This window comes from Calonectris borealis, chromosome 14 (genome assembly GCF_964195595.1).
Source record: "Calonectris borealis chromosome 14, bCalBor7.hap1.2, whole genome shotgun sequence".
Classification (NCBI taxonomy): Eukaryota; Metazoa; Chordata; class Aves; order Procellariiformes; family Procellariidae; genus Calonectris; species Calonectris borealis.
The window spans coordinates 16,509,909-16,531,990 of NC_134325.1; the positions used below are offsets into that span (position 1 = coordinate 16,509,909).

At 40.0% G+C, this 22,082-nt stretch overlaps 1 protein-coding gene across 3 annotated transcripts in view; it reads right to left on the bottom strand.

Annotated features, from left to right (window-relative positions):
- The window catches only part of NELL1 (neural EGFL like 1), a 294,286-nt gene that overhangs the window by 143,633 nt on the left and 128,571 nt on the right, over nt 1-22,082 (bottom strand). For all 3 annotated transcript variants that reach the window (XM_075163307.1, XM_075163306.1, XM_075163305.1), the window contains exon 13: nt 3,222-3,347. In XM_075163307.1, the coding sequence (XP_075019408.1) occupies nt 3,222-3,347 (126 nt within the window). The remainder of the gene's footprint in view (nt 1-3,221; nt 3,348-22,082) is intronic.

Genomic DNA, 22,082 nt, shown 5'->3' on the forward strand with positions numbered 1-22,082 from the left:
ATGAAACTAAATAATGCACTTTTGAAGCAAACTCCCAAACTGGTATGTTAGAAGAAAGCAACCCAAGAAAACTTATTTTTCAACAAGCAAGCAGGGTAAAAACCTTGTGGAAGTCAATAAAATGTTTTAAACCAGTACATTCCAGTAAATGAGAGCATCTGGAGCAGCAAATCTCGCTGCCATTTTCAGAATGGGCAAGACTGTGATTTACTTGAGAACAGACAAACAACTTGTCAGTGTCACAAGAAGCTTCCTATTCAAGGGTAACTTTTCTTAATAAAACTGCCTTTCACTCACAACTTAATTAACATTCAGAGCTCAAAGCTCTAAGAATGGATGAGCAGAACAACACTAATGTACCTTTCTTGGTGAACGTAGGTTAGTTATCGTTAGGCTGACTAACCTGTCACAAAATACCATGGGATTAACCTCCACACACCAGGTCTTTTGCTTATGAGAGACTGAATATTGATTATTTATTAAAATAGCCACTACTTAATTTTAAATCATAGTTCAGAATTTAATATAATTGTAGACTTCATACAGAATATTATTTTAGTCACTCTGTCTCTGTGACTGCATTTTCTATGCAATCAGCACAGTTTCCAACACAGTAGCTTCTTACTGATCACCACGGGAAGCCCCTATTCCACAGTTCTCATGATCAGAAATGGGAAATATTATTCAAAAATTGTTTTGGGGAAAAAAGTTTCATCAACACCAAAACAGTACAAATTAGCTGAATTTAAGAAAGATGCAGAGTTATAACAAAACACACTGGAAGCTGCATATTTAAAATTCAGCAATATCCAAATCAATTTAATTTTGCTCAATTCAAACTTGACCGAGCACTTCAATATTTGCCTCATTTCTTTTTATAAAGATAAAACCCTCAATATAAAATTGAAATGTTTCATTCAGCTCAAAATTTTTTCTGACTGCTTTCCACCTTTTGAAAGCCGCCAGCGCGCAGGGGCCAGCTACCAAGGCCACCAAGCACAGGCATGCCCAGCAACGCACAGAACCTGCTCCACAGCACGTGATGACTTTGTACCTTGATGAATTAGACTCCGACTTCCCAAAACATGATACCTCCTGCTCTATGGAATAACTCTGCTTTCAGCTCAACAACGTATAAAATACATGCAATGCTGTGCACGTGCCTTACGCACTTACATTTGAAACTTCTTAACCCTTATCCTGAACCCATTAGAGCCCCACCCCACATACACAAAATCCAGTCATAACCAGAATGCCAACCCATCTCAGGCTTTCAGATTTGTCCCCAAATGCATGGTTCAATAACAAGATAACTTCTCATTTATTTTGTTCAAATAAAGAGGAATAAATTTTAAAAACTTAGTTACAGCCACAATCTATTTTGCTCGTGCCTGTTATACATTGGTGGCAGCATGAGGGGGAACAAATTATGTATTTGCTGCCTGATTTTATTAGATTTTTAAGATTCATGAGAGAAAAAGTCTGTATAAACATAACGCAAGATACAAAAACAGGGTTAGTGCTTCTGTTGTACAACACTTATTTTAAATATATTTATTATTACAACATACAATTATTTCTAGATGCAACAGACAACGAACCAAGTTTCTCCTCATCTATATTACATACTTTCTGTGCTTTTTAACTGTGATGTCAAAAAAGAAGTCATTTTAGCAAGATAATAAACCTGCAAGAAATAGTTATTTCTCTCAATTTATTATTTCATTCTTATACCGGTTCTGGATTTTTTGTGCGCATGCACTTTAAATGATTGTTCGCACATTACTGTCAAGCAACTTGTCTTACTACTTCACACTTTTTCTGTAAATCACAAATACCCTGCTTTCTAAACCATTTGCATGCCTAATGATAGTGCCTTGCTGGAAGGAAAGAAACATCAGGAAATTAGAAGTGCATATAAGAAAAGGAAGTGTCAGATTATCAAAACCACTTTCCCCGTCACTGTGAAGGCTGCTACCTCACACAGCACACACATTTGCAACAAAATTTAAGGTCTGAAACTTTTCTGACATGGAAGATTGTAAAAGATCAAGAAAAACTCAAAAGTTTACTCAAAATCACAGATTCTATAGAAATAATGATTCTCTGGGTAAAATAAAAATCAGTTTCCCGACAGCTATTTAGTATCAGCCTCTCTCAAGAGGTGGGCAGGACTTTCCTACAGTTTTTACAAACTACATAATCTTAGCTACAAGACATGCTGTCATCATGAAAGTCAACATTTCCCATGACCTTCCCTAAGGACAACATGTGCATTGCAACGTAACTATTCCAGGCTGGAAATCATTCTCATATTGAATACTCCTGTGCCATCTTTTCACTTGAGAAAATAGCTCACGCGACACAATTCTAAACGTGGTATTGTGTCAAGCTGACTTATTTCCATTTCAATAAATCTGCCTGATATTTTCCTCTTTTGCCAGACAGGTGCACCATCAAAATAATCCTGAGATGAGCCTTTCTGGAGGGCTGTGATTGAAAGATGTTATCCAGTTAGGTATAGTTGGGCCGAGCGTTTCAGCAGCTTCTCATATATTTCCCAGAGATTGCCAGGGAAGGTTCCTTAAAAGCCTCTAGATGGAAATGAGACCTACCTACTTTCCGCTAACAGTATTTAGCACTTATTTTGCTGACAGGTATTAAAAAAGAATCACTGGATTTATTGTCTAATGTTATCACACTTGTTCTCTTTTCTAAAGAACATGTGTGATAGTCCTGGATAGATTAATTCTCAGCATTAATAATAATTTCCAAACCATCTAACACTGTATTTCGAGGACCTTATACATTTTCAATTTTGCTTTTATATATTTGCCTTAGCTCTGTCCAGAAAGCTTCTCCTCCTGCATAATTTCTCATGTTTCAATCCACTGACCAGTTTCAAACCACAGGTAATAAAAAGGTATTTCTTCTCACTACCCATGCGATCTGATCTCAGCCTTCGCACCTCGCACACAAACCAGCCATGGGACATGAAGGGACCGTGTCCTGATTGACAACAGCACTCACTGTGTGCACCACAGGGCTGCTTGAGTCACCTTCCAAGTTAATCCCAAAGGCCCCATACGTAGGAAAGGTACCTCATACCACATTTCCACAGCTAGTATGTGGCATTTGGTATGGCACAGGGGCTAACTGGAAGCTAAGCAATACACACAACAGAGTGTAACACCGCTATTGCTCTATACCGAAGAGCTCACCTGTACAGGAGAAATCATCCACACGGACATATCCCATGACACAGTCACAACGATAGGATCCAGGCAAGTTAACACACACAGTATTGGCATGACAATAATGCATCTTGGCAGCACACTCATCAATATCTGCAGGGAAGAAGAACCAAGAAAAGTCACAGTCAGGCTTAGTGAAATGAGTAACATGCCACAATATTAGAATAAGAGAAAATAATTTCCATTTACAACTCCAAAGGCAATCTGGTTTAACTCTTAGCCTTAAAGAACAAGGCAAATTTAGTAGAAAAGTATTCCTTAAAATAAAGCTAAAACTCCTGTTATCATAGTAATGGGTTCCTTCCACTGCTCTTCATGAAATCCTGAATTTTTTTAATTCTAGAAAAGTAACACATACATTTGGCTTTTTTCCTACGACAATGTTAAAAGACAAAAACTGATGCATATTTTTCAAACACATGAAACAGCACCAGAAATATGCAACACTGAAAATCCTAACTCTGTCTCATTGGTAAACTAAAGCATGTACAGCATGGTATCCGTTGCAGTGCTGGATAGATACGGCTTGGCGATGTTTGTCAGGGCAATGTAGCAGATTCACCTGCAGAGCTGGTCAGCAAGTATTCCAGCCCTCCAGATTCACCCAAGTGCTCTGACAGTGCCCCGTCCCCAAAACACTCTTCTGCTGCAGGTTACTGAACAGAGCTCTGTGCCACTTCCACATCTTGCACAAGCAGATTGAGCCAGGCACCTAAGCCCATGTTAAGCCTGCTTTACATCATTCCAATGGAAAAAAAAAGGAGTGGTAGCAGCTTGACCCCATATCTCTGTTTGCTTGAGCAATCTCTACTGCTGCAAATCCAAAATTCAAAACTGTTTTCACAATAGTCAATCAAACCTATCATTTCCTTGCCTGTTTAAATATCCCAAAGCTCTGTGATATTGTAAACTGTAAAATCTTCCTCCTTCCTTCCCCACAAAACCAGATATTATAGTGAAGAATTCTCTCTATTTTTTTCTCAGCAGGATAGATTTTCCGCTTAGTAGCAGAGTTTTTACATGAAGTAATTCATGGTTTTCAAAAGATTAATTCTAGTGTTAGATATGTCCACACAAAGAAAGATGAATCAGACTCATTTTTTCCCCCATTACTTTCTCCTTGTTATTGATTGCTCACACTCAAGAAAGGTATTAATTGACAACACAGCTGAAGAACTTCGTCAGTCGGTGGGGTACAGACGAGTTGGTCACCCCATAATGTGGTCTCCTACCACATCCCTCCGCACAGCTGCCTGTGGAGACCTTTCTCCCTCACACGGTGCTATGGAGACACAATGGAAGCGCAACAAGGGGTGAGTACCGTAACATCAGGATTTAACCCCAGAAGATGGGGAAGTTTAATTGTGCACATACCGAGTTCTTGGTTGCCTAAACTCGATCGAATGTTTAACCTCCCTAAACCGAAGCAGCTGCAGCTGAGATACACCCACACTTTGCAGTCTCTCAAAATGAAACACATGCCAGCTATACTCACACTTTCTATACTACAGACATCTGTCCAGTAGGAACGACTAGCTAAATCACTTCATGTTGGCCACCAAACAGCTGTCAGTTGGCAGTGATTTCTGACTGCTGCCAACTTGGGCTGAATTAGAAATGATGGCCTGGAGGCAAAAGACTTTGTATACCACTGCAAACACCTTGAACTATCTCGTTGCCGCACTTCTGTTGTTTCTGTTGCAGTGCCACTTGATGAAATGAATTTTAAAAAGTCAGGAGCATCAATATATGGAAGATAAAAGCCAAGAAAAATCCTCCCACATGTCTTGTTATCACACCACTGAGTGCTAGAGCCACTTGGGAAACACTCAGGTGTTGACGTGCATTCACACTGTTCTGCTTGCAGCCTCTTTTTAATAGGATTTTGGAGCGTAGCTTTGAGGAATTTTGTTCTTGCATATCTAATAATTTTCTAGAATAAAAGGGAAAGGAACGAAAAAATGTCTGAGAAGAAAGTAAGAATGTCAAAACAGCAACCAATTCACCTGAAAATTAACCTTATGCGCTACCCTCTACCTCCAGCTTCCTCACTGAATTCACTAGACAACACTCCTCCTCTTTCTTCGCCCAAAGGGAAGCGAGAGGATTAAAAGTCTCAAAGGTGAAGGAATCTGAACTTTGATTCATTGCAAGCAAAGCCCACATCACCATAACACAAAATATGAGAATACCCAGAGATAAAAAGAATATTCACAACCTATATGAAAATATCGCTGTGGAAGAATTTCTCAAAAGGACACTAAGGACTTCAAGTGATGACTTGACTATAAATAGGGGAATTGAGAACAATTGACACTGGGTTGGTGCAGAAGTCCTTGAGTCCAGGAAGAAAAAGGCTGGGCCTAACAAAGGAAGCAGAAGGAACAAAAGATCCCTCTCTTCAAAATTTGTTCATTTATTTAACTCTCTTCTCAATCTTTCTCGGTGCATTTTCCATAAAACCTTTCAGTATTTCACATTTCCTTTTACCTTTGCAGTAGTAGCCTTCTACTAATACACGCATTTCCTTCACAGAGAATAATATTGAGAGGTCAAAACTGGCAATAGTATTTTCTTATTAAAGCCTGTAGGGCAATGCTAAAGCTCTTGTTCTGGACCACAATTCTACAAATTCTTGTAAAAGGTTAGGTATTCATCACAAAAAGCTTTGGGTTTTTACTTAATATTGTTAGAGTAAAATCCATAAAGCACACAGTGGTATATATCAGCTCAGTTGTAATGGAACTCAAATTGTGATTCATGTGTATAGATTGCTTGTCGCATTTGAAATATTAGAGCTCATCTTCTAGTGGTCTTTTGAGGTGATAAAAATACATGATTTATGTTTCTCTCTAGACTGGTGAAGTAGTTTGTTTTTCTTTTGAAAAGGTATACTTATGGTCTTTAAAATGAGACTTGACACAGCATAATGATCATTCACATATCACCAGCTTCCATCTACATAAGCTAGCTCTTTACAACAACAAAGACATTTGGGCTTCAGCTTTCAGTAAGGACGATTACGTTACAGGGTGGGTTAGTCTGGGAAGCGAGTGCTATTCTACTGGGTTTAAGTGTTTCCTTAACAGGTAGCAAAATAGGGTTCAGTGCCTATGCAGAGCTCCCTTTACCACAGTGCTCACCTACCCTATAGCGGATCAATTATCACCATTACTCCTTACAGTTCTGAAGAGTGTTTGTGAACTTATGGGGACATATACACATATTATCTTTTATTATTTGTGCCAGTGCACTCAGCAATGCTATGAGTACACTGAGACAAAACATAAGAAAAGTATCTCAGTGGAGCTACCTGCTTCGCACCTGACATGCTTTTTGCCTCATGTCAGGCACTCATCATCTCATCCCAACCAACCAACCAACCAAGCAAAACAAGATGGGATGGAAAGACAATACAAATGGTGTTCAACCCATGGCCAGAGGTTTTCTCATCTGCAAATGTACTTTACAAACTTTACAAACCACTTAATTCTTTTCATACCCAACTTGGAATCCTATTGCTAAATAATTAAAATATTTAAATATGACAATGAGACAACAAATCACAACCAGAGCATCTTTTTACTGTTTGTCCCCTCCAACAAAAGTCACATCAAACCAAATTAACCTCTGCTGTAAAGAGGGCATAGTTCCTGTTAATGGCAACGGGAGTTTTGTCCATTCACCCAAAAGGTGAAATGGACCTACTATTTTTTCCACTGTTAGTCCTGTAATAACCACGAGCGAACAATCTTAAAACAAAGCACTCTCTGCCTCTGGAATTGCAGACCACTGTTTGCATGCATTTAATAACAATCCATTTGGACATTAGCACTATCATCACCTGTTGTTTGGGCTTCATAGCTTAACTACTGGAAGACAATAACATTCAAATCAAACCAAAATGAAACAAACAATGAATTGCTCCAGAGCCCCAACAGATGATGTATTTGGAAATCTGCTAAGTATCAGAATCAATTACTCCATTTGCAACTATCTCCCAATTACTCGCTTGCTGGTTGGGGAGCATATTTTCCCAAACTTAATTCTAATTTTCAAGCACTCTGTAAGGAAGCAAAGGCAGAAAAGAAAATACAGGGGAAAAAAAGGACAGCTTTGAAGAAAGCTCTGATCTCTAACTCACGACTCCCAACTAGAAAACGTTATTGATGAGGGGGGTAAGTTCCCCTCCCCCCTTTTTATTCAAGTTAATACTATGCCTTGACTTGAACTGTATTAAATCCTGGTCTAAATAATCTGGATTTTTAAAAATGTAAAACCAACCTGTGTTGTTATTTAAATAATATCAAACCTTAAAATATGTTCACAAGCTGACGGAATCATACAAATTTTCCAAAACAATGGAGCACAACGGTAGCGGAACATAAGAGAGGTCCTAAAATTTCAGTCACCCTACATGCTATTTTCACGCCACTGACTTAGCAGCTCCTTGTTCGTTATACTTCCTTTTTGTGCTCCAAATTCTCCCTGATTCTGTCCTCCCCTGCTCTTACCTCCTTTCCACTGCCAGACTCACTTGACTTCAGCTCTGCTTGCCTTCTTTTTTTCCCCCTCCCATTGTCTGCTTTTTCACTTATGTCTAACATTCCCCATACCTGCTTTTTACCTTCAGCACGGGGTTGGTTTCTCAAATTGGGCAATACAACCCTCGGGGAGCCATAAAGCACTAGACAACAGCAGTCAGCAGTTCCCTGTGAGCTGGCAGCAGCTCAGCTTTCCCCAGTTGCCTGAGTAAGAAAAGACTAATTATTGGCTGCAAATGTTTAGGCTAGCCTTAAAACTGTTTATCAACTTGGACTTCTTGAAAGCAATTCATCTCCTCCAAGGCAGAGCAGCAGTGCAAACGCAGGCGACCCTCGCCATTCCTCTGCCTTGGAGGGACGGAGCTGCTGCCCAGTCAGAGGCAGGGAAACAACCCAAAACACAAGCAGATAAGCCAAAGGAAAATTTCCCTTTCAATAAGGCTGAGAAACATTACCCTAATGTCGTTAAGTAACTAACTAGCTAAAAATGCCTTCATAAATTAGGGCTGGTGTAGCATCACCTGGGAATCCATAAGCAATAAAATAACTATCAATATAATAACATCAGGAAGTACTATCACTTTGACTTTTAGAGCATCATTAAAATGGTGCAGCCTCTTCCTCTGGGCACAGTGTAAAAGTGCTTTACATTGATATACCTACTTTATGATCAGGACAAGAGTACCAATATTCCAAATCTGCTTTCTACCAATTTAACTGCCCCTCTAGGGATGACAACCATATAACTATCAGGTTAAACAAACAAAGAAATAAATAAATACTTAAAAACACACACTCATATGCAAGTCACACTTGAACAGTCATACTTTCCAGTGCAGACCAGCCCTGAACTAATGGAACATTCCTGAGAAGGAAAAAAGAAAATTCAAGTGAATTTACCTTCCTCCTCTTTATTTCAATGCTGCTAGGCTTAAATTCTTTTACCAATCACACTCCATAAAGCAACTGACCATTCTCAAATCAAGATCACAACATTAGCACTCCTTTGCTACCTATTTCTCAGCTACATTAGTGAACAGCCCACCCAGCAGTAATACAGGAAAGTGGTCGCTTCCTAAAATCTGCTCTGGTGAAATTCAGCCTTAGACATTCAAATATTGCGTAGGCACAAGATGAGCTCCTCTTCTCCATCCTTGTTAATGCTTACAATAATACACAAATTTTTAGTCTCTTTAAGTTACGATTTTTTGCCTTAAAAAATGAAAATAAAAAATAGAGCTTTTCATAACCCGAGCCTCCAATAATCTGACCAACTCTTTGGAGCCAGGATATTTCAGCTACAGTCATTTTGCTCATCATTCCTCAAAATATCACAATCCTATCATGAAAGACAGCACCAGACTCTTTAAAGTTTGCTGTCCAGACTATCTAGTGTCCCTCCCTCTAAGAAGATTTTCCTTTTATTACTCTACTAAATTCTGCTCTTCTCTAAGGAAAACTGAAAATTTGCAGTGCCACTCTCCCTTGTGCTTTCCATCATTACGCTGGCAATTTACGATGCATTATTAAATGTCTGTGTGGTTGGTTTGGGGGGGATGGTCCTCAAGAGCCTTGAAATCTCTTAGGATAAAAGCAGTTTATTTAAATTGAACTTTTCATAAAAACACATTTAAATCAGTTAGAAAGCTGCCACGGTTAGCATTAAAGAAAATACAAGTAATGTGGTGTTGTTTTTAACAGAAAGGAGCTGTTTTCTTAACCCTAAGTGAATGACTGCATTCATTTGATAAATACATTAATAGAAAATGTTCACAGACTTATAAATATTACTTTTTTAAAAATGTTTGCAGCTATAGCTCTTAGGGATGGTTGATAACTTATTCATAAGGTATCTCTGACAGTTGCAAATAAGTTATTTTAAAAAATACGCAGCCAGAATTCACATATGATAATGCAGCTTAGAGAACACAGATTAAAAATAATCACAAAAAGCAGAATGAAACATTTGGGGGAACAGCTTTTGGCTAACGGCAGCAGCTCAGTCATTTGCTCAAACATGCCAAAGCAACTAGCAAAAACAAGTCAAGATTTTTCTTGTATAATAGCGGGCGCTATGATGTTTAGAACTTAGCTGAAATTCAGATTGCTTGAACCAGGATTATGCAAGCCTTTTAATTTTTTCTTTCTAATTATTCTTTGAGAATATACTGATATTTGTATTTAGAATGCATAGCAGCAGAACGGGCTACTAAGCAGTGTGCCTGAGTGGGTGTAAAGACTTTTCTTTAAAGATGCTGCTTAATTTGCTCTTCCACTAAGTGGTTTATGGGAGGCTATGTAACGAGCAAGCTACTTTTCTGTTTCGGAGTGTCTGGCCAGCAGGATTCAGAACTTTTACCCAAGTCAGTGCCACGGTCCCTGCTCTCCAGCTCTGTCCTCTTGGACTCAATCAAAGCAGATCAATGTCTTTGAGGACAGTCTGCTATAAGGGATTCATGGATTCTGAGGAACATTCATTACGTCCTCTCATGGACGTTATGGCAGAGAGGTTCTTCGTCACCCCCAGGTATTTTAACATACTCAGGAACACCAGCAGCTACTTCAAGAAAGAATTCTGTATTTCAGGGAAATGACCTGGTGCCTATCAGAAAAAAGCAAAGAACACTTTTATGTCCTCTCGAGCTGTATTCAGCCCTCTGAAGAATAAAGAGTAAGATGTCACTGCGTCTGATTATAATGAGACCACTTCAACTAAAATGGAGTTAACCCCAAATAAGCTGGTGCTGGCCCTACAGGAGTTGTTGGCTCTGAGAACTTTGCAGGAGCAAGCCTACAACAAAAGCTGTCCGCTCTTTGGTTGAGAGTACCCAGGGGATTTCATGGGTTACAGAACTATCGCTGTATCCCTCGAGAACAGGACTACATAATGAACAAGCAGGGATCTGTGCTATCTTGATCTACAGTCAGAGTAATATTCTTGACAATATTGCCAAGAACACTGCAATGGTGGTGTTGGGTTGATGGTTGGACTCGATGATCTTAGAGGTCTTTTCCAACCTTAATAATTCTATGATTCTATGATTCTATAATAAGTAAGAGTTACATGCACAGAAAGATAAAAGATAGGATAGGATAGGATAGGATAGGATAGGATAGGATAGGATAGGATATTTCAGTTGGAAGGGACCTACAACGATCATCTAGTCCAACTGCCTGACCAATTCAGGGCTGACCAAAAGTTAAAGCATGTTATTAAGGGCATTGTCCAAATGCCTCTTAAACACTGACAGGCTTGGGGCATCAACCACCTCTCTAGGAAGCCTGTTCCAGTGTTTGACCACACTCTCGGTAAAGAAATGCTTCCTAATGTCCAGTCTAAACCTCCCCTGGCACAGTGCTGAACCATTCCCACGCATCCTATCACTGGATACCAGGGAGAAGAGATCAGCACATCCCTCTCCACGTCCCCTCCTCATGAAGCTGTAGAGAGCAATGAGGTCGCCCCCCAGCCTCCTTTGCTCCAAACTAGACAAACCCAAAGTCCTTAGCCGCTCCTCACAGAACATTCCTTCCAGCCCTTTCACCAGCTTTGTTGCCCTCCTCTGGACACATTTAAGGACCTTCACATCCTTCTTAAACTGTGGGGCCCAGAACTGCACACAGCACTCAAGGTGAGGCCGCAGCAATGCTGAACACAGCAGGATAATCACCTCTTTTGACTGGTTAGTTATACCGTGTTTGATGCACCCCAGGATGCGGGTTGCCCTCTTGGTTGCCAGGGCACACTGCTGACTCATATGAGCCTCCTGTTGACCAGCACCCCCAGATCCCTTTCTGCAAGGCTGCTCTCCAGTCACTCCTCTCCCAATTTATACTTGTGCCCGGTGTTACTCCATCCTAGGTGCAGAATCTGGCATTTTGACTTGTTAAATGTCATCCCATTAATCATTGCCCAATGCTCCGATCTATCTAGATCCATCTACAAGGCCTCTTGTTCCTCAAGAGAGTCAACAGCACCTCCCAGTTTGGTATCATCAGCAAACTTGCTAGTGCTGCATTCAACTCCTGCATCCAGATCATTGATAAATATATTGGACAGAACTGGCCCTAGAATTGAACCCTGAGGAATGCCGCTGGTGACCGGTCACCAGCCAGATGTAGCCCCATTCAATACAACCCTTTCAGCTCTGCCCTTCAGCCAGTTCTTCACCCAGCGCACCGTGAACCTGCTCATCCCACAGTTGGACAACTTTTCCAGAAGGATGCTGTGAGCGACAGTATCAAAAGCCTTACTAAAATCCAGAAAAACTACATCCACCGCCTTCCCTTCATCCACTAGATGGGTGACCTTATCATAGAAGGATATCAAATTAGTTAAACAGGACTTTCACTCTGTGAACCCCTGTTGACCGTGCCTGATGATTGCATTATTCTTTAAATGCCTTTCAATAGTACCCAGTATAATCTCCTCCATAATTCTTCCAAGAACTGCGGTTAAACTAACAGGCCTGTAGTTCCCTGGGTCTTCCCTCACACCCTTTTTGTAGATTGGAGTAACACTGGCTAGCTTCCAGTCAGCAGGGACCTCCCCAGACTCCCAAGACCTTTGGTAGATGATCGAGAGGGGTCCTACCATAACATCCACTAGCTCCTTCAGTACTCTGGGATGAATCCCATCAGGCCCTATGGACTTGTGAACATTCAGCTGATACAGCTGGTCCCTTACAATTTCAGTGTCCACAAATGGAAAGTCACTGTTCCCACACTTGTGGTCCTCAGACTCAGGGGATGAGGCAGCCCAAGGTCTATCAATATTATTAAAGACGTATTGAATGCCTCCGCTTTTTCTTCATCCCTATTAGTCAGATGACCATATTCAACAAGTATCAGCCCAAAGTTTTCTTTAGGCCTCCTCTTGCTATTAACATACTTAAAAAAGCCCTTGTTATCTGAAACAACACTGGCCAGTTTCAACTCTAATTGAGCTTTGGTCTTTATCTTCTCCTTACATTTACGAACCACGGCTCTGTACCTGCGAAGCCTGACCTCGCTTCCAGAGATCATACAATTTCTTTTTCCTCTTGCGCTCCATGAGGAGTTCCCTGTTCAGCCAAGCTGGTCTTCTGCCCCTCTTGCTGGGCTTACAACACAGTGGAATTGCCTGCTCCTGTGCTTCTAAAAGGTGGTTCTTAAAGACTGACCAGCACTCATGGACTCCTAAGCCCTCACAAACAGATTCCCAGGGTAAACTCAGAAAAAGGATGCAATTCAAATATGATGCATTTTGAAAACTTCTCTTATAAAAATGTGAAATTAGAAATAAGCCCATGTGCCTGTAAGTCCCATGATAGCGTTAGCTTGTTCTTTCATATCAGTTTTGTCTTAAAAACAGATCAAAAACTGTTTGCTGTTCTTTTTTATTATTTCCTGTTCTTTATTATTTTTATCTTATTTATAATTTTTATTATTTATATTTACAGAATATTTTTATTATTATATTATTATTATAGATAAATATCTATTTATTATAGATATGGTATGTTCGGTAGTTCACATTATAAATTCTTTCATCCATCACCCATACTTATTCAAAGTTAGGAAATAATCGTATTTGTACAGGCTACCTTTCTCAGAATAGAAGTTTTCTTAAAGCTTCACTCCAAATGCTAATTCTGGAAGAAATAAAAATTCCTACAGATGTGATAAGTAAAACGCTGGTGTACCCAAGGTTCATCCTTGTAAACATAATAAATGCCTGCATGGGTACAGCGACATGTATCCCAATAAAGAAAATATTGCTTAATTTCACCACAGTAATGATGTTTGGCAGTTCATCAGAAATGAAACAGTACAGAAAACATGAAAAGCCACTGGCTCTTTCCATCCTGCAGCAGGCAACAGACTGTGAAAAAATTATGAGATTCCTCCCCAGGTATCCTATGAGTCTTTCCCTAAAGCAGGAGACATTTTGGGAATCTCCTAGCTGTTGAGGAGAAGACAGTGAAAAAGAAAGACTCGTCACAAGGCGTATGTGGGACAAATTCTTGCCACCAAAGATGATTTGATAAGCCAAACCGTAAATTGTGAGCTATACTGCCACAGTCTGCCAGCACAGCACACCTCCGGGCAACTTCAAGCTTTAAAGACTGGAATCAGCAATTTGACACTGTTCTCCATTACTCCCTTGCTAAAACCCTGAGTATGATGACAAGGGTCTGATCTGCGCCATACTTCTCCAATGAATCCATACAGATCAACAAAAATGTGAATACCTGTAAAGTCTATCCCCTTACATAAATGGTGCTCAGCAGTGCAATACAATTTGCCTATCCGGGACACAGAGGGAGCTAACCGCTTTCCCCTGGCTAGAACCCACAATAGAAACCTCAACAAATTACTACAGGGACAGGAGAAGGAAGAGTTATATATAATAAATCTAACTGGACTACTCTCCTTTAGTATTTAGTACCACTGTTTCACCCATTTTTCTTCTTCAAAGGCTCTTAATGCATGAGATTTCATTCTAAATCTAACTACTTCATGCTTGGCTGTAAGAGTTACCATTACATAAGTCTACGTCAAATAAAAGGTTATGCTACTGCTGTTCCCAAATATATTACAGCCCATTAGAAAACAAAGCAATATAATCACCTCATTTTTATAAAAATAGCTCTGTTCCCTAGAAAGATTGCCTCTAGTTTACTGATTACATAAATGTACTCCCAAAGCCCTGCTTGCTTTGGCTTTGATTTCACTTATGAAAGAAATTCCTTTTGGATCTCAGTAAGCATTGATGAAATAAATACTGCTGTTGGAAAAGGAATGTCAGATTCCTGTAATAGATTCACCTCCTTATTTATCGTTATTTTTTTAATTTTCCTAAACATTCTTTGAGATACCAGTGGATGCTTATATGGGGGAAGAGGGGAAGGGGAGAGGTGAGGGGAGCGCTGTTTTTCTCTAATCTTCTGTTCACCTACATTAGCCAAGCAATATGATACACTGAAATAACTATATCCATTTTCATTCAGCTAATACCTTACCTTTTCAATCCCTTCTATCTGTTTTTACTAATGGCTAAGGGTGAACAATGGATTACTGTATCAAAATGAACAATTCTTTCTTCGTGCCGCTATACTGAGAGCAATTACATTAAATACCTGGTTCCATCAGCACTTGTCTTATAGGGTCATCCCCAATTTTTGCTTCACTGTTCTATTTTTATCCCTAATACTCTTACCCAGTTTGTCTCCTTCTATCTATGTCCCGTGATATTGACTGGCTTACTCTTTCAAATCCACACAGATGCTATCTTCAAATGATAAATTGTAGAAGGCTACCCATATAATTGATCTAGAATCCCTGTGCCCACGGCAACCTTTTACTGTGGCATTTTGAAGGACACTGTATCTCTCTGAAAAATTAAATGCTGATGGAAACTGTATGGTTTAGGGGGGGTGGGGGGGAGGGGTGTCTTTACCATGTGTAAAAAAACCTATAGTCCCTGGAAAATAACTGGTCTTGCATTTTATCATGACTTTTAATATATACTGTTATAATAAATGACATATGTGATATGTTAGTAACAGAAAATCATACAAAGTTAATACACCATCATTTTCACACTAAAGTAATTTGTTCACGCAACGATCATTTCTGCAGTGCAAAGCAGCACACAGGTAATGGAAAAATATTGTCCCATGTTGGTAAACACTCACTGTGCCTTATCTTCTCTATTTATGGCCTTCACAGCACTATTTGCATTTTCCTGAATGCTCTCCCTTAACATCTTTTCCACCATTCATTATTCATCTGTTTCCATCACATCTTGTTCCTCTATCCAATTCTGCTGAAAAATCCATCTGAACTTGAACTGGCAGACTCATCACCGTTGCTAAGTTGGCAACTGTGCCTCTTCAATGCCACACAGCCAAACCAGGTGGTTTCACATGATAGAGGATTTACTGATTATATTTTCATGGGTCCAGACTATTCCCTGTTAATCAGGTTCCACAGAGGGTTAGAGCCAAATATCTTATTCAGATAATAAAATTATAGATCATTGCGAAACAGTTCCTTTCCTAGTATCCCTCTAAGCCATGCTCAACACCTTTCTTTGTTCTACGTCCTTGCTACACTATCTAGTTTTATTGTTTGTGCCTTTTTAAATTTAATCTATAATGTAAAAATAAATAAATAAGCTAACATCAGCAGAAGAAAAACCTTTAATTTTAGATATTATAAGTAGTTTTTCCCTATAAACATTACCTTAATTGACATAACTGAAAAGTGCAAGATGCATTTCTTATCCCAGCAAATAGGTAATCAGGTGTGATTTATAGCACTAGTTACTGAAAGAAGGCATTTCTGGTTTGGAGATTGCAACAATACTGCATTCCTTAGGCATAACCTGAGGCGAGCTAAACAAGAGGAACAGTAAGAGGGGGCGGAGGGGGGGGAATCCAACAGATGATCATAAAAATATTCTTTACCTGCAACCCTAATTCCTGCCTCAACACTTAGTATGAAACTTTATTTTGACTGCTTTGCTTTTGGCTATGAAATTGAACTGAATGCTTTCCGCTTTGATAACATAGTCAAAGTTCAGCTGCAGTTAAAAAAAATGAAATTGGGACACTCAAGTCCTTACTATTTAAATTCTAACAGCTGCATCCGAATCACTATATCCACTATCATCATAGTGAGTCAATGATGTCTTTACTCACGTTTCCTTTATCAGTATTAGATACTGAGGAATTCATTCACACAGATTCCCTCAAGTTCTATCAAGAACTTGGTGATCAGAGCACAAATAAAGGAGGGACCCGAGAGATGCTGACCCAACCCTCCCCGGCCATGAAAGCTAGCTGCGAGCATGTCTGTTGATGTTTTAATGGAAGATCTCGAATGGGCACGTGCCCTCCTGAAAAGAGCCTAACCACAAACAAGCTTTCTGAGACTCTTCCAGAAGCAGGATTTTAATTTGTAGTACACAGCTCCCTGACTTTGGGAGTGGACGTCAGGAACAGAGGCAGCATTATATTGTTATTCATTATACTAAATTACTATTTTATTACCAGCAACATTACATATGCTTCAGAGCACGTTACCAGCAATAAGTCCCAATTCAGCATGAGCAAGACAGGCTTTTACTGACTATAACCAGTTCTCTCAAAACCCAGCAAAATTCTCTGTGAAATACAGGACTGTCCGGAAGGGCAGTAGCAGAAGCCAGGCTGAAGTAATCCTTGCGAAAGTTAAGAGAATTCATCGAGTTCAATAGGCTTTGAACCAACCTCCTGAACAGCGTGTCTATAAGTATGCATGTGTGTGTATACACATATTTGCGCACTGCAGAGGGAGGTGAATCAACAAAGATCTCACACTGAACAAGGAGAAAGAACAGGAGAGTTGAACCAGCATTACTGGTTTCAAACGCTCTGCTGTGTCTCAATTTTTTAAGCTAGATTAAGTTTTATTTAAAAGCAAAATAGTAACTCTTAGATTGCTGCTGCTGAAAGCTTCATGGTTTTTGTCCCTGGAGAGAACCGTTATGAAAACAATGTGAGCTTCCACAATCGCTATAAGGATGGAGACTTCTACAGATATCTAAAATGCATTTTCACCATCTCTATTAAGAAGCAAAATTCTAGCCTGATTTCATTGATCATTCTACATTAGTTGTAAATAAACTATGAAAAAAATAGAGACAGCAGAACTAGACAAGCTGTGGATAGAAAGTATCAAAAAATCAGTGTAAAAGAATCCTCATCTCAATGGCTTCCAATACTCTCTCTTCCCTCCACATACATTTCAAGCTATTGTTCTTTTTTTATTAACAGCAATGTCATCTAGTCACATTGTAACAAACAGCATGAAGTCACCCACACAGCACAGCCGGACAGGACACCATCTGCTTTATGAAAACATACTACCATTGCTAGAGACTTCTGAAAACACGAAAGGTGATGATTGTCAAAGTAAAGGTACCCCACATACAATTCATGAAATTACAAAGGCCCTACTTTGAAGTGTCTCTGAGATTTTTTTTCTTAACACAAGTTTCTCATTTTTGTTATTGAAAAAAATTCTGAGAATACAAAGCCCATGTCAATTAAAATCAACCATGTCTATACCAGCATACAGTAGGGAATACCAATTTGTAGCTGCCAAGAACAGAGAAGAGAGCTAGCAGGAACTGGTGTGACTTGGCTGCTGCAAATTACTACATGACCCTGGAGTCCTAGACAAAAGGGTTTTTAGGAAAAAAAAAAAAGAAAAAAAAAAAAAAACACACTTCTTACCTTAGCAAGTTCCTGGATTAAGGTACACTGTGCCACTAATCGGTGTTCTGTTCATGTGTCCCTGTCCTGGGCATCCTTTGCTTTCCTAAACTGCTATCTTGTCTAGCTGCTATTGCTAGCATAACAGCCGTCAAAAAATGTCTCTTACCAGCTAGTCTACAGGAGAACCTATACTTGCAATGAGCTTTCAGTAAAAGAGTAAACAGACTGACAGGTGGTTAATTCGCCAGCATCTAGCAAAACTGAGCAGAAAGGCAGGCACTGGAGTAGAGGACGTACCCTCTAATACACATGCATCCCTACATAGCAGCACAGAATGGCCTCCATGAAGGCAAAGGCAAAGAGCATGAAAACCTCCTCTTTACTCACGAGAGAAATAACAGCCCTTTTAGGATTGGTGTAAAGAGGAGTGAAAGGAGAAGGCACCGTCCGTATTTCCATTCTTAATGTGTGCCCTTTGATGGAAAGCAGAAGGAGCATCTCAAAATAGGTTCAGAGTAACAATATCAACAAAAGGAGAAATTTCCTTAATGTTTGCGAAAAGACAAAAAAAGAGATGAAACTAAGCTAGAGAGGGAACTTAAGAGTCTAGATGTTAGGATAACAAGTCCAAGGAGTACATACGTGAAAACCGCTAAGGAACAAAGGGGACAGACTACAGCTCCTGGGGTGATGGGCTGTAAAACAAGACTGAGATGGCTGAAAGGAGACGAACACAAAACATTCCATTTCCACAACAGTCAAAGCCCTTGTATCATGATCCAAGGGTGTTTTTCCTTCTCAAAACCTCTCCTTCTGCTGAGAAACCGTAGAAAGAGAACAATTTCAGAAGTTATGTTGTGATCACTTAGACCACATGAGCTTCTGCAGAAAAAAACTCTCCTATTTTACTGTATTGTGTTTGCGTGGCAAGGTTTTGGTAGTGGGGGGGGCTGAAGGGCGGCTTCTGTGAGAAGATGCCAGAAGCTGCCCCCGCGCTCCAAGACGGACCCGCCACTGGCCAAAGCTGAGCCCATCAGCGACGGTGGTAGCGCCTCTGGGATAACATACTTAAGAAAAGGTAAAAAACTGTGCAACAGCAGCTGGGAGAGAGGAGTGAGAATCTGTGAGAGAAACAGCCCTGCAGACACCAAGGTCAGTGAAGAACAAGGGGGAGGAGGTGCTCCAGGCGCCAGAGCAGAGATTCCCCTGCAGCCCATGGAGGTCCAGGTGGAGCAGATGTCCACCTGCAGCCCATGGAGGTCCACAGTGGAGCAGACGTCCACCTGCAGCCCATGGAGGACTCCACGCTGGAACAGGTGGATGCCCAAAGGAGGCTGTGACCCTTTGGAGAGCCCATGCTGGAGCAGGCTCCTGGCAGGACCTGTGGCCCCACGGAGAGAGGAGCCCAAGCTGGAGCAGGTTTGCTGGCAGGACTTGTGACCCCGTGGGGGACCCACGCTGGAGCAGTCTGTTCCTGAAGGACTGCACCCCGTGGAAGGGACCCACGCTGGAGCAGTTCGTGAAGAACTGCAGCCCGTGGGAAGGACCCACATTGGAGAAGTTCATGAAGGACCGTCTCCTGTGAATGGGACTCCACGCGGGAGCAGGGGAAGAGTGAGAGGAGGAAGGAGCAGCAGAGACAATGCATAATGAACTGACCGTAACCCCCATTCCCCGTCCCCCTGTGCCGCTGCGGGGGAGGAGGTAGAGAAAATCGGGAGTGAGGTTGAGCCCACGAAGAATGGAGGAGTGGGAGGAAGGTGTTTTAAGATTTGGTTTTATTTCTCATTACCCTACTCTGATTTGATTGGTAATAAACTAAATTCATTTCCTCAAGTCGAGTCTGTTTTGCCCGTGACGGTAACTGGTGAATGATCTCCCTGTCCTTATTTCCACCCACGAGCTTTTCATTTTATGTTCTCCCCCCCTTCTTGTTGAGGAGGGGAGTGACAGAGCAGCTTGGTAGGCACCTGGCAGCTAGCCAAGGTCAACACACTTCATTTACTTATCATTTTAAACTAAGAATTTTATTTCCTTTAGCCTGTGAAAAAGTAAGCTAAGCAATCATATCACCACGTTTAATATCTCTTAAGTACTAAAGAATGAAGAATCAGAGACCCATTTAAGATGGAAAGGCAAAATCAAGATTTTTCAAGTTTCCACTCTACTTAAGTCCTGTAAGAATGATGCTAATAACTGTAATTTTAACAGCTGATAGATGCAATTTTAATTAGTCAGGCATTGTTTTTCATTAAGGTGAGTGATGTACTGAAACCCTACTGAGTCATAAAACCATCATTTAACACAACTGCCAGCCTTTTTGAGGCAATTCACTTGACATTCTATTAAATCAAAGGAAAGGTGTGACTACTCTAACTAGACTGCATCCATATTTCTGGGTATAATAAACGTCAAGGAAAAATTAGTAATGCATACACAGAGCACATGCTGCTTTCTCACAAAACATTGATATTCAAGATAAAAAAAAGAGTTGTTTTTTTTTAGTCATCCACCTTCTTCCAATAAAGAACAGCTTCTCATCCTCCTGTAGCGCTTTCACAAACCCAAATATAAATAAGTGAAATAATCTATCGACACAATAGACTGATAAATCCTATGAAATTTCTCCTTAACAATCAGTTTCTATTTACCTTCCAGTTTTTCAGAAATCTTAACAACTTTGTTCCTTAGTTCTACCTTCTCATTATCTTGGCAGCCCTAAAACACTTCTTTTGTCTAGTCCACAATCCTGAATTCACAAAAAGCTGCTCTCTGACTGTTCGTGCACATATTTGAAGACAATTATGTTCATTCTACCCTTCAACCAAGCTATACATATCTAACTTCTGGTCTTGCCTCATAAATCAGTTCCTATAACCCCTTCATCATTTTTACAGTCCTTTCTGAATAGCTTTCTATTTATTAATTTTAAATTATCTAACTGCATGTGCCATTTGCCTCAACATGTCACATGCTCTGAACTCTGCTTCTGAATCTTACAAAGATTTTGGAAGGATAAAATCATATGCTGCTTTGACCTTGGAAAATGATCCCAGAACCAGATTCTGTTAAAACAGTTTTAGAGAAAACATGAAGGAAAAAAATTATACAGGAATAGTGAAATTGCTGTGGTTAAACTATTCTGAGGTTTACACAGTGGCATAAAGACCTTCTAACCAAAGGAAGACTGATAGGAATTTCTTATAAATGCAATTATATAGCATATAATTTGCACTGATTCTAGCCTATACAGATCTTCTTGCTGTTTTCCAACTAGGTACTAGACTCTTGTACTCTGATAAATCCCCCATAAATCTGCTATTACTTAAAATACAAGGAAGACACATCATCCCAAGGATGATGGGTAGAGGATGTTCCCTTTGGCTCAAGGACAAGACTCAGCTCATGAGGTGCACTAGAATGTCTGCACGCCAAATCTTCAGCTGATAAAACCAGATAGCTGACATCTGTACTATTTAAAAAATCAGTGTACACACACATATTCATATATATGTGAATTAAAACAATCCTCAGTCCCCCCAGGCAGATGCAGGAGGGACTACATTCCCTGTGCATGCTGTGTTCATCTTAAATAAAGGCATCTTTTCACACTTTAAAACCCTGAAGTCTCTACCTGGACATCCTAAGCACAGGCATATAACTAAAGGGACATCACATACTGCAATTTGTTCAGGAATCAGCAACAAAAGATAAGTGCTAACACAAAGTAGATAAAAATTCAAAAGCATCCATCTTCATTCAGTCACAGAAAGTTTTTAAGACTTGGCTAGTAAATACTAAGAGCTAAAATCCGTACTTGGTTCTATGTCAGTAAATTAATTTGTTGCAATATCACATATTAAAACACCTGATTAGCCATGTTGTTGATATAATAATAATAAAATATTTGAATAATAATACAAATATCTACCAACGGATGAACAGCTTGTTTCCGAGGTGACCAAAGTGAATCATATTCCCTACCAAATTTCCCTTAGGTATAGCCAACTTATTATACCTTGAAAAAATAAATTCTT